This window comes from Hemibagrus wyckioides, linkage group LG09, assembly GCF_019097595.1.
Source record: "Hemibagrus wyckioides isolate EC202008001 linkage group LG09, SWU_Hwy_1.0, whole genome shotgun sequence".
Classification (NCBI taxonomy): Eukaryota; Metazoa; Chordata; class Actinopteri; order Siluriformes; family Bagridae; genus Hemibagrus; species Hemibagrus wyckioides.
Genome location: NC_080718.1, coordinates 72,182 through 86,074, shown reverse-complemented (window position 1 = coordinate 86,074; position 13,893 = coordinate 72,182). Strand labels below are relative to the sequence as shown.

Here is a 13,893-nt window from a genome sequence, read left to right as displayed (position 1 = left end):
GCGGTTATCAAATCTCTAATTTAAAAACCTGGCCTTGACCCTTGTCAGCTGTCTATCAAACCTCCCATTTATCTCCAAGAACCTAGAAAAGGCTGTAGCACAGCAGTTATGTTCATACTTACATAGGAATAACATTCATGAAATGTATCAGTCGAGATTTAGGCCTCATCATAGCACAGAGACAGCACTGGTTAAAGTGGTAAATTACCTGTTACTGGCCTTTGATCAGGGATGTGTCTCCTTGCTGGTTTTACTTGATCTTAGTGCAGCTTTTGTCACCATTGACTAGAAAACGGCTAGAAAACTGTTATTGGTGTTAAGGGGTCAGCCCTCTCCTGGCTTTCCTGGGTATTTGACTGATCGTTATCAGTTTGTAGATCTACATGGTGACTTCTCTAAGCCTACCAAGGTTCTGTTTTAGACCCACTGCTTTTCTCCTTATATATGCTACCCCTTGCTGCATTATTCGTAAACATGGTATTAGCTTCCACTGTTACGCCGATGACACATAGCTATTTGTTTTAGCTAAGTCAGATGAGAAACATCGCCTTATTAAGATTGAAGAATGTGTAAAGGACATTAGACAGTGGATGGTCACTAACTTCCTCTTGCTTAAAACTGACAAGACAGAAATGCTTGTTCTAGCACCACATACAGCCAGACGTAAGCTTTCTGATTACAGAGTAAATCTAGATGGTCTTTCTGTTTGATTATGTTCAGCAGTAAATGACCTTGGTGTAATTATTGACTCTGTTCTTTCATTTGAAGCTCATATAGATAATATCACCAGGATAACTTTCTTTCATCTAAGAAATATTGCTGAGATAAAAAAAAAAATAATGTCACTACACAATGCAGAAAAACTAGTTCATACTTTACATCAAAATGTGCAGGCTATTTGGTAGTACCATAAGTAGCAAAGGCCACAGCAGGGGGCAGAGCCTTTTCTTACAAAGCACACTTATGGAACAGCCTTCCAATTATTGTACAAGACACTTTAACTAAAGGAGCAGACCTGTAGGGTTCATGGGCATAGAGTGTTTGGTGTACTGGGATGTTTGGATGCTGTTGACTTACCACCCTTTCAAGTCACTCAAATTTGCTGTGAAGTGTTTGGACGTTTTATGTCCCAGGAAGTCCTCATGTCTGTTACCTTCTGGCGCTCCCTTTTAGTTATGCTGTCATAGCTAGTCTTGCCAGAGTCTCTGCTTGCACTTTGCACATAATTTACATTGTCTTTAACCATCACATGATTACAAGCACACCCAATATTTTTCTCATTCTCTCACTCTCTCTCTCTCTCTCTCTCTCTCTCTCTCCCGTTCTCTGTTCTGAGTTTCCAGTGTGACCACTTCTTCTTTCCAGACCTGGCAGATCCATACAGACGCTCTACCCCTGGTTGGAGTCTCGTTGCTTAGTGGTGCTCACTGCTGCTGGGTATAGATCTGCCTGGACAGACCAAGACCCAGGGGACTGTCATAAATAGAACCACTTAGAGACAATTGTGGTGTCTATGAACTGAAAATACGCTGACCTATTACTTCTTCAGGAGCTCTTGGTACAATCTGAACAATGGAACAATTTCTCATGACCATAACCTGTTGGTAAAAGGATATTATTTACATTTATATTATTCACTTATTTTATTTTTTCTTGCCACCATTGCCTCAGGCTTTTTGCATTAGGGATACATGTTAGAGATAAATAGTAATTCAGTTTTAAATTTATTTTTTTATTCAGTGTTTCTATACTTCTCTAAAGCTGCTATGAGACAATGTCCATTGATATATACAAATAAATTTATTTGTATTGAAAGAAAAAATAGTTCCTTGTGCTATTCTGGTGGTTCAGATTTGTCTGCCTTTTCTTTAATAAAATTCCTTTACTGCACCTACAACTGTCTTCAGCTTCATGACATGACAATATGATGGACTAATTAATGTAGATTCATCACATAAATCCTTTAACTGTACTCTTTTGTCAGTAGAGTTGCAGATTCTCAGGCCTGTCCTGAAGAGGCCATATCCATGGTTACAGATCAGCATGATCTTAATTTAAATTACACACCAAAGAGAAGTTGAAGGTAAGTTGATCTTGAACTTGATCCAGTCCTCCATCTGATCCGTCATGCCCTGTTCATTTCAGATTTCCATTCAGATCTGATTTGTAACATAGGAAAAGTAGGCAGGGCTTGTTTGTAATATGTCATCAAGCCTAAAAGAGAATAAATAGCAATGCTGGTTCATCAGATACCACAGAATGGCTCTGAAAGACACTGTGATACACTATTTATCAGCTACAACACTGATGGTTTAACTCCTTCACATTTCAGGTATGTTTCATATTCTACTGAATACTTCAGTTATTTCCTACCAACTGATGAAAAAAGTTTTGCTGAGCTTAACATGTGGGATTAAAATATTTGAAGGTAAATGCAAGGTATTAATGAAAAATCATATTCAATAACAAATAAACAATTACTAATGGATTGTCAGTTGATTTATGACAGTTACTCATGAAAAATCTTCATACTTAAATACCAAAAACTACTTAAATTTTGTCAATATTCAGTGGAATTTTATTGCAGAGTTTAAGCCTGACATAAGAAAAATCTTTTCCACTGACTGACTTGAGAGTCTTAAATAGTCTTATTAGCAGATGTGAATATCTGACCACTTGATGCAGGACACAGCAGAGAGTTAACCTGCACTTTCTTATTCACCAATGCTTTTCCAGTGATTATTGAATAAAAAGGTCATTATCAATTAAGCATATATGTGTTTTTTGTATTCCACGAAAAAAATGTTAAAATCCTTTTCATAATGTGACTATTTCGAAAACCTTTACCCAGTTCTGAAAATTTGTATTATTTGGAAAATGTACATATAAATCAAATACTGTTATTTCATTCTGAACTGGAATAATGTTAAATATGCTATGTGCTGTGCAATGTGCAGGTAAGGCATTCTATTTTATTTATTCACACTAAAATCATTACTTCTTGTATAAAACTTTTTCACTTTCCAAATCTTGTAGCCTGTTCTCCATTTTGACCACAGTCTGTGTTTTGCTCTGTTTTTGCCTTGTGTGACCATGATTCTGACTTGATTCAGCATGATTCTGGCCTATATATTAGCTGAAGATTTTTGACCTATCTTTGCCTTTTTTGGATATACAGTATCTACCTTTGGATTTCTTTTGTATATAATGAAAGCTCTCCTGCACATGTGTATGTACAGCTTTCTCTGTTCTTCTGACAATTTAAATTAAACTAAAACTAAACTCTTAAAATGAACTTAGAACAACACTGCTTGAGGAAAGATATACATTTAATAATTACATTTTTTCTACAACGCCCCTGAATTGATTTATGTTAAATTTGATCATGTGTAGTGATAATCTAGCCATGGGGGTCACAGTCCAGTGACTTTTGTGCCGATCCTAAGGCCGGATAAATAGAGAGGGTTGTGTCAGGAAGGGCATCCGGTGTAAAACATTGCCAAACTTAATCATGCGAATTGTCAGTGCTCTGAATTTCATACCGGACTGGTCGAGGCCCGGGTTAACAACAACCGCCATCGGCGCCGTTGACCTACAGGGCACCAGTGGAAATTGGGCTATTGTTGGTTGAAGAAGTAGAGGAGGGAGAAGAGTGCGTAGACAGACAGAGAAGAGGAAAGGTAAGGACTGAGAACAGGAACTCTGAATGTTGGTACTATGACAGGGAAAGGTAGAGAGCTGGCTGATATGATGGAGAGAAGGAAGGTGGATATACTGTGTGTACAGGAGACCAGGTGGAAGGGTAGCAAGGCTCGTAGTATAGGAGCAGGATTCAAGCTGTTTTATTATGGTGTGGATAGTAAGAGAAATGGGGTAGGAGTGGTCCTGAAGGAGGAGTTTGTGAGTAGTGTTCTGGAGGTGAAGAGAGTGTCAGATAGGGTGATGAGTCTGAAGTTGGAGATTGAAGGGGTGATGTTGAATGTTGTTAGTAGTTATGACCCACAGGTAGGTTGTGAGTTAGAGGAGAAAGAGAGATTCTGGAGTTAATTAGATGAGGTGGTAGAGAGTATTCCTTTGGTTCCCACTCTCTTCCCATGAGAGAGTGGTGATAGGAACAGATTTTAATGGACATGTTGGTGAGCGGAACACAGGTGATGAGGACAGTGGTGAGGTGTGCTGTAGCTCAGACAGAGGAAGTGTTCAAAGTGGAGGTGGGACTGCATCAGAGATCGGCTCTGAGCCCCTTCCTGTTTGCTGTGGTGATGGACCAGTTGTCAGAGGAGGTCAGACAGGAGTCTCCTTGGATAATGATGTTTGCAGATGACATTGTGATCTGTAGTGAGAGCAGGGAGCAGGTGGAGGAAAATTTGGAGAGGTGGAGGTTTGCGCTGGAGAGAAGAGGAATGAAAGTCAGTCGTAGTAAGGCTGAGTACATGTGTGTGAATGACAGGGAGGGAACAGTAAGATTACAGGGTGAAGAGGTGAAGAAGGTACAGGAGTTTAAGTACTTGGGGTCAACAGTCCAGAGAAATGGAGAGTGTGGGAAAGAGGTAAAGAAGCGAGTGCAGGCAGGTTGGAATGGGTGGAGAAAGGTGTCTTGATTTCTGTGATAGAAAAATTCCAGCGAGAATCAAGGGGAAGGTGTAGAAGACAGTGGTGAGACCGGCCATGCTGTATGGTTTAGAGACAGTATCACTGAGACAGAGACAGGAGTCAGAGCTGGAGGTAGCAGAGCTGAAGATGTTGAGGTTCTCTTTGGGAGTGACGAGGTTGGACAGGAATAAGAACGAGTACATCAGAGGGACAGCTCATGTTGGACGTTTGGGGAACAAAGTTAGAGAGGCCAGGTTAAGATGGTTTGGACATGTCCAGAGGAGGGAGAGTGACTATATTGGTAGGAGAATGTTGGACATGGAGCTGTCAGGCAGGAGGCAAAGAGGAAGGCCAAGAGGAGGTATATGGATGTAATAAATGAGGATATGAAGCTAGTGGGTGTAAGTGTTGAGGACGCAGAAGATAGGGATAGGTGGAGAGAGACGATTTGCTGTGGCCACCCCTGAAGGGAAAAGCTGAAAGAAGAAGAAGATCATGTGTAGTGATGTAGTACTTTTTTTTTTTTACTGGTGATGAGAATTGCTGAGGGGTTTTAATCACATTTTTCATTTTTCATAGTGAGTTTATCTACAATACATCATTAATGAAGCAAGGTCTTTCCATACTCCTGTTTTTCACAGGTAAGAGGTGTGTGTGTGTGTGCATGTGTGTGTGTGAGTTAACATGCTTTCGTTTTAGGTGAGCTGCATAGTGTTTCTGCTGATTTAAAATGATAGCTTAATTAATAAAATACATCATTTCTTGTTTTCCTCCGAAGAAAAAAACTGAGAAATAATTTTTCATACTAAAACTTTCAGTTTGAAATTGAACAATTAAATAAGGAAAATTATGGGAAAGTTAATGAAGGAAAATTATTCTGACAGAGCTTATATTGCATAAAATATTTAAAATATTTTCCACAGGATTCCCTCTCATCCTGTCTGTCCCTCGTAAGTACTATCTGATCCAGGAGGGGAAAACCTGGAGTGATGCTCAAGCTTACTGCAGAGCCACACACACTGACATGGCTATCATCCAAAGTAATGATGACATGATCCGACTTCAGAATGAAGCACAGAGACAATGATTCAGTTTGAACGCTTGGATTGGACTCTACAATGACATCAACAGCTGGCGCTGGTCCATGGGAAATGAGCCACTGGGAATTACGAAATGGGCACCAGTTGAACCCAACAACTCAGGTGGACATGAGGAGTGTGGTGTGATTTCTCCCACAGGTTGGCAGGATTGGTTCTGTTCTGCACTATTCCCTTCTGTCTGTTGTAATGGTAAGGGTCTTTTGTTAGAAGAAAATGTTTTTTAAGAAAAAATTATGAACATTGTGTCTTAAAAATGCTCACTGAATTGAACTAGCAAAAATTTCTAACAGCATATCTTACTACACATTTCAGACTTTTCTTTATAAACTTTGACATTTCAGTCATTAGAGAAATACTTGTTTACTAATTCTAAATGTTTGCCATATTCTTGCTGTACTGTCAGAAATTTCCTTTTAGGGTTTTAATGTAATTTGTATACCTTTTATTTTGAGAAGTATTAACATTGTCTGAATATTTACTTTTATTATCATGTGTTTTTCTCACAGAAAATAAAACTGGAAATCAGAGGTACATTTATATTCCTAATACTATGACTTGGCATGATGCTCAGGTTTACTGTAGACAGCATCACACAGACTTGGCCAGCTCCAGAGATGCAACTGAAGACTCAGTTATAAGGGGACTGCTCTCTGGCAACACTTGGTTTGGTATGTTCAGAGACTCCTGGAAATGGATAGACCAAACCAATTTCTCTACCCTCAGCTGGACGGCTGGAAAACCTGATAATGCCCTGAAGAATGAAAACAGTGGTTATATAAATAACATTCAGGTTGCTGATGCACTGTGCTCAGACATAATGCCTTTCTTCTGTTACTCAGGTGAGTTACCTGTAGTGTAGACTCTTTTAGACTCTCGCCTTTTATTTGTTTAGTTCTTCAAATAAATTTATCCAAATATTCAAAAATGTCAGCATCTTCAGATTCTGTTCAGAATTCAGAGTTCAGAATCATAGTTTTATTGTGTGTTATTGTTTGTGTTTCTGCATTTAGTAATCACGGGAAAACAACAAATAGTTAGAGTGAAGGTCCTATCCAATGAGGATGTGAATAATCCTGCAGTGATGGTGGCCATCTTGGATCAGGTGGGTCGCATCCTCCACAAGGCTTATAATGTACTTAATAATATAATGTATTATAATGCAATAATTTCCCAGTATTCACCAAAGTCTACCAAAGTCACATATTGTAATTAGATTCTGACTGTCGTATTCAGTTTCTGTCATTCTCTAAATGAGAGTCTTTATCCTGCATTATTTAGTAATAAAAGTCTTATTCTGTTGTTCATCTCAACCAGAAACTGAAGGATCATTTGAGGACAGAGAACATCACAGTAAAATGGCGCAAACAACCAGATGGAGTTGTGTTTCACAAGGTGAAAAAAGAAAATAATACTACAGTGTAAAATAAAAAGTTTGACCTCTAAATCTATGCTCCTTTTAAGTTATTTTTAGGTTATTTTTAGATGCATGCTAATTTTAGAATAATTGTTTAGCTGTTATATTTATATTAGCATATTAAATAAATGATGTTAAATCTCTTTCTATAACATATAGTCGATAAGGAACGTATATTAATACCTGGTTTTAGATTCTTCTATAATAAAACAAAAAGGTGAAAGGAACCCATAACACATCTGGTTTATCTTTGACTTTCTCATGATCACATCTTGTGTAATGGATGTGATCTTTAAGGTGGAAACTGAGATTCAACACTAGTTGATATTAAATACTGACAAAAAGGCTGGAAGTCTTTGAAAAACATCTTGGCTGTGTGTCTTTTCAAATCATTTATTATTTTGTCATTATTTCATTCAAAGAGTTGTATGATACTCTGGCACTGTACTTATTCATCTATTAATTTAGCTATTTATCACTTTATTTATTCATAAAATATATATTTACTACATTAATTCTGCAATGTTTCTGTATCCTTGTAATACAGCATACCGCCATTCATCTGACTGCCATAGGGACCAGTCACCTGAGTATTGATTCACTTCAACTCAGTTGATTTGTGTAGTTTAGCAGATTCAGGAATGAATAGCATATGCTAATAGAGTGTCACCATGAAATATCTGAATTAACTGGATTGTGTTGAACATGTAAAGTGTTTATCCTGATGAAAATAATTATAACCAAATAAAATTATAACTTCAAACTGAAATGGATTTAACAGTGAACACTGAAGACTCAAAATCCCACTATCTAAAACTAAATCTAATCTAAAACCTTAGTGAGTTTCTCAGATTTTGAGTAAAACAAGGTCACTTACAGCCTGCGTGTAACACTGCCTTTGGTTTAATCACAAATTCAAATGGCTTGGACAATTACTAAATGGGGTCCTTCAGATCACATCACACAGATATAACAGAGTATTGATTATGCTTAAAGTTGTTTTACAAGCTTGATGGTAAAAGCTTCAAGGAAAAACTCCCTGATAAGACATAATGAAGAAACCTTTAGAGGAACCTGTTAGATTTTGCTGTATTTGGCTAAGCAGTAGTTTGGGTGGCTCTAATTAGAGATTTCTCTAATACATAAAATAAGTAAGCTTGACTTGAGTTCTTGTGGGGAGAAGAATTTATTGAAGGTAGCAGTGTAGTGGGTCTTCAACAGCAATGTTAGCTGGTTGGTCTTCAAAGTATCTTAACCCAAAGATCTGTCTGTGAGACAGATCTTTATACAAGAATACAGAACTGTAAGGACCTCCTGTGGAGGGTCCTCAATACACAAAACTGAATGTTCTTTGTGTGTGTCGTCTGGCCCGCACCCATCTCCTGTATGGGCCATCTTGATGAAACCCCCACAGATTGTATCTGAGAGGCAGTCACAATGTTTGAGAGGCAGTCACAGTGTTTGAGAGGCAGTCACAATGTAAATGTATTTGATTAATGATAAACATAATCTTTCAAACCAGATTAAAAGGGAACTCATCCTCATCTGGGTGACACCATGGTATAAAGAAGACCAATGTCCCTGAAAACAGACCACTCCAAAAATTGAACATAAATGGCATCAAACTAAATTAGTAGTATTCCAAACATCTTAGAAGGGGAACCTCATGAGCTACAGAAAATATTTTAGTGCTGCTAGATCAAAAAATCTCTCCACTCTCAAAAATGTGATTCTTGTTCAACAATGTAGCAAAGTTAACTTGGACCACCGCAGAAACATCCACACCATAAATATGGGCAACATTTAAGCATGTAACCTTGCTGTTTTTTTGGCATTTAATAGTGGATGATTAAATGCAGAAGGGGAAAACATAAACAGAGAGAAAGAGGTAGAAAATGCCCATGAACACTTCAGTCAGCTGCAATGTGCTCTGATCACACAACCAGGAAATCCTTCAGGACAGTCCACTTTGCATGTCAACTTCTGAGATCACAGAGGTGCTGGTCAAGTTGATAATGGGGGATTCTGGGAGGGTGTATTTAAATTTTTTTACTTTAAATTATATTTAAAAAGAGATATTAAGTATTTACATGCTTCTGTGGTGTTTTTTCCTAGGTACAGCATTAAATAAAAATTCTGGATTAAATTTCAGCTTCTATTATGCTGGAGAGATATGGTGCTGATCTAGTGGAACAAAGAATGTGGAAGAAGGTTGTCCTTCAACATAGCTTAGAATACTACCAATTTAGTTAAATGCTGGTTGTGTTATAATTTTTGTATAGTGTTTTAAGATTCATACATATGTTTATTATATTATTATTTACTCAATCCATTATTATTTACTCAATCAATTGTCTTCAGAGAAATAAGGAAAGGTTAGAATTGATAAGAACAGATTGTCTAATCAAAAAACAAATTGCACAAAATAACAAATAAATTGGTGTTTAGTGTTCCTTTAGTGTTCCTTGTCTGCTATTCGGCGGAAATGCTCCATGAACTTATTATGGGTCTGAAACATAATAGTAGTACTAGTAGTGGTAGTAATAATATTAGTATTATTACAGTAATCCCCCTCTATATGGCAGTTCATATATCGCGGTCCCGGTATATCGATGATTTTTATTTGGAACATAACTAAATTTTTTTGCGGATTTTCCCGGTATATCGCGGTGTCCGCAAACCTTATAGTGAATTGCTTTTCTGATGAAATAAGGTAATTTATTAATAAAAAATATAATTATTAATTACAAAATATAAACATTAATTAAAATGAAGTAAAATGCTAATACATAAAATACTGTACAGCATATTTACTCATGAGACAAAGAACACATAGCGTTGTTTAGGAAAGCACGGTGCGTGGATGCTGAAAATCAAAATACGGCTGGAGGAATGAATCTGGCCAATCGGAATGCCCCATTCATTTAATCACAGTTGTGATAGGCTGCTGGCTATGTGTGCAGAGGGGGGAAGGGAAGCAGAATTCTCCAGCATCCCAGTTCTTCGTGTGTCAATGTACTGTATTGTACTGTGTTTCATTTTGTGCTGTGTACGCTAGAGATGCCACAATACTCAATCTAATATTGAACCGTTCAGTACGACCTCCGTGGTTAAATACGTGTATGTGAATCACGTTTTCTTTGGTTTTTAGTTTAAATAATTTCCATGTGTTTTATTACTCTCTGAACTGGCTGAACTGTGTTTGCCTGTACTGTTTATGTGCTGAGACAATATCCAAGCAGTGAGTGCTAAAGTTAGGGGCGTTTAACCATGCATTGCTTGTGTCAGATTTAAACTCTAACCATGGCGAGCGGTGAAGCGAGACAGAAATACGAGGAAGCACTGCCATCTGTAAGCCCTATTAATTCAGCTATATACTTGCAAATGTTTTCTGTGTCTGTTTAAAGAGTGTGGGAGGGTAACTTATGGCTCAAACAATAAAAAAAAGCATGGGGTGGCGTCCTTGTTTTGCAGATTTTTGTTTATAGTTTTTGGAACGTTACTACTGTATTATCATCTGTGAGACCTCTGGATAAAATGCATTACTCAACAGTGTAATTCTTAATTAGTGTGATTGCGTAAGCAAATCACACTCTTGTTATCGTTACTATTTATTATTATTATGTTGGCTTGAAAAACCCAACATTCTGTTTTTCTTAATAAGCTTATTATTAGTGTGATTGCATAAGCACTCTTGTTATCGTCACTATTTATTATGTTGGCTTGAAAGAGCCAACATACTGTTTTTCTTTATAAGCTTATTATTATTATGTTGGCTTGAAAGAGCCAACATTCTGTTTTTCTTATTAAGCACTGCATGAAAAGTGTGATTTTCGTCAGTTGACGACACTGTAAATTGCCACAGAAGTTTCAGGTTAATGACTGTTCACGGGAATGTGCAGGAAGCACAGATAATTGTTGGGAACTGCCAAAAATTGATGTGGGATAGGCTTGGCAGTTGACCCCCCCATGTTCCTATCACCTTGGCATGGGTTTAGCTTTTATATGTAAATGACTACAGTGAGCTATACTAATGCAAACCAGGGTAGTGTGGGGAGGGGAGACTCACTGATTGAGAGTGGGCTTATTACCCAAATGTAAAGAAAATCTAGTGTAAAAAGATCAGTCTTATTAGTGGTGCTTGCTTTGCAAAGCGTCACTATTACTATTCAACGGACTTATTATTCTTCTTCTTCCGTACAAATTTTGTCCGCTAACTAGTCCCGCACCATTTGTCGTAGACCCATGAATGAGGTATCAAATCATGAGGCTTGTTCAGGAAAGATGTGCTATGACTTTTATAAGTGATTGGAATTACAGTATTCCTGGTATTCCCGATCGAACGCCCCAAAAATTCCCATAGAAGTGAATGGGCAGAATTTTGAATCCTCAATAAAACTCACAAACTCACTGCAGCATAGTCATGTCACATATCACAACACTCAGGACAATGAGGGGAAGTGAGTGACCTGTGTCCGGGTCACGTCACGTGACCCCCACCGCAGCTACATAGACATGTGACATTTCAAAACGCTCAGTACAATGAGGGGAATTGAGTGACGTGTGTCAGAATGACATCACATGACGTCATGTGACACCCCTGGGAATTATGGGAAATCGTAAAATTACGGCTACATACACGTGACATATCAAAACGCTCAGTACAAAGAGGGGAAGTGCATGACATGTATCCGGGTGAGGTCACATGACATCACATGTGATCCCGCCCCCCAAATAATGGGTAATTTAAAAATTACTGCAACATACACGTGACATATCAAACCGCTCAGCACAATGAGGGGAAGTGCGTGACGTGTCCAGTTATCTCCTCCATGAACTCGGGGACAAGTTTTGCCACGACAAGCACCACTCACATTTTCTTCAGGAAATGTATATGTCTAGTTTTAATTATAGACTTTTAAATTGTTGCTTGAATTTTGAATTGAGAGTTGTCTTATACCGTGTCCTAACTACACGCGACGTGATGCAGCGACATGCGATAAAATGTATCCTTTCCATGTTAATCAGTTTTTGTCCTGACCAGACTAAACTGTTTCTATTTCCGAGACTTTGCGGCTGACAGCTCCGCTTATACAGAGATCTCACTCAATGAAAGTTCTGCGCATTATTAATATTAATCATCAAACATGGATGAGGAGAGACTGATTATAGATCTTTAATAGCAGAAATATATAATAAATCCCTAAGTTTTATAAGGAAAGCCATAAGAAGTGGAGGGGTATATCTCTCTATGCGTGTGCACTCTTGTATGTAAGTATGTGTGTATTCAGCTGCAGTACGAGAAAGCACACAGAGAAAAACTGTTATGATTGGCTGTGTTTTGTGATTGATCACTGGAGTCTAGTTACGATACGGTCTTAGGGAGGCAAGACTAATTACCTTTTGTACCACTAAAAGACACAAAACATTAATAATAATAGACAAATAAAATAAGTGTGTGTGTGTTTATATATATATATATATATATATAAAAAAAAAACACACACACACATATGTATATATAAAACAAAAAATATGTTTTTGTCTCCAGACCTAAACCCTATTGAGCATCTGTGGGGCAGCCTTAAACGGAAGGTGGGGGAGCGCAAGGTCTCTAACATCCACCAGCTCTGTGATGTCATCATGGACGAGTGGAAGAGGACTCCATGCCGAAGGGGGTTAAGGCAGTACTGTAAAATAATTGTGGCCACACAAAATATTGACACTTTGGGCCCAATTTGGACATTTCCACTTTAGGGGTGTACTCACTTTTGTTGCCAACGGTTTAGACATTAATGGCTGTGTGTGGAGTTATTTTGAGGGGACAGCAAATTTACACTGTTATACAGGCTGTACACTCACTATTTTACATTGTAGCAGAGTGTCATTTCTTCAGTGTTGACACATGAAAAGATATAATAAAATATTTACAAAAATGTGAGGGGTGTACTTACTTTTGTGAGATACTATATATATATATTATATATAAAAACAAAAGGGAGGGGTTTACTGAAAACGGTATTATAATTGCCCAGACTGACCAATAGCAACACGTCTCAGCCAATCACAGGTGATCTTTCTGTTTTGAAAGTGCTTTAATCCATTAGGTACTGTAGAACATTCAAGGTGGTTTCATTCATATGCTAATTCGCATTTCGCACCTGGTACCTCCACATGCCTCCCTCCCCATACACCCCATGGTATGATAATGACTGTTTCTGTCACTCGCGAACAGGAACTTCCGAGGCTGTGAATTGTCAATAACTGCAGGTGATTAGAGAGGTCATCAGGCATTCACAGGGATGAAAATCTGCCTTTTTATGCAGTGTTTTTTGTTATATTTTTGTACCTTTAAATTCGGGTATTTCAGTATTTTTTGTTATATTCCTTCTTATTTTGTTTATTACCTGTGCTTGTGGATACTGCTGGAAGCTGTAAATTTCCCTTTGGGATGAATAAAGTATCTATCCATCCATCCATCCATCCACAGGTGAATCTGATTATTCATTACACAGGTGTCCAAATTCAAATTCAAATACACACTATATTGCCAAAAGTATTCGCTCACCTGCCTTGACTCGCATATGAACTTAAGTGACATCCCATTCCTAATCCATAGGGTTCAATATGATGTCGGTCCACCCTTTGCAGCTATAACAGCTTCAACTCTTCTGGGAAGGCTGTCCACAAGGTTTAGGAGTGTGTTTATGGGAATTTTTGACCATTCTTCCAGAAGCGCATTTGTGAGGTCACACACTGATGTTGGATGAGAAGGCCTGGCTCTCA

General features: G+C 38.0%; 1 protein-coding gene across 4 annotated transcripts; it reads left to right on the top strand.

Annotated features, from left to right (window-relative positions):
• Positions 1 to 1,330: 1,330 nt before the first annotated feature.
• On the top strand, positions 1,331 to 7,768 carry LOC131359111 (C-type lectin galactose-binding isoform-like). 4 transcript variants are annotated; one of them, XM_058398694.1, is made up of 7 exons: positions 1,331 to 1,604; positions 1,988 to 2,083; positions 5,173 to 5,234; positions 5,517 to 5,882; positions 6,200 to 6,532; positions 6,704 to 6,795; positions 7,008 to 7,768. In XM_058398694.1, the coding sequence occupies exons 4-7, from the start codon at positions 5,738 to 5,740 to the stop codon at positions 7,113 to 7,115; spliced, it is 678 nt and encodes a 225-aa protein (XP_058254677.1). In that variant the 5' UTR covers positions 1,331 to 1,604; positions 1,988 to 2,083; positions 5,173 to 5,234; positions 5,517 to 5,737; the 3' UTR covers positions 7,116 to 7,768. The 4 variants fall into 4 exon arrangements, with proteins under 4 accessions (XP_058254677.1, XP_058254681.1, XP_058254679.1 ...); XM_058398698.1 differs by having other exon boundaries at positions 1,985 to 2,083; XM_058398696.1 differs by lacking the exons at positions 1,331 to 1,604; positions 1,988 to 2,083 and adding an exon at positions 3,229 to 3,680.
• The last annotated feature ends 6,125 nt before the right edge of the window (positions 7,769 to 13,893 follow it).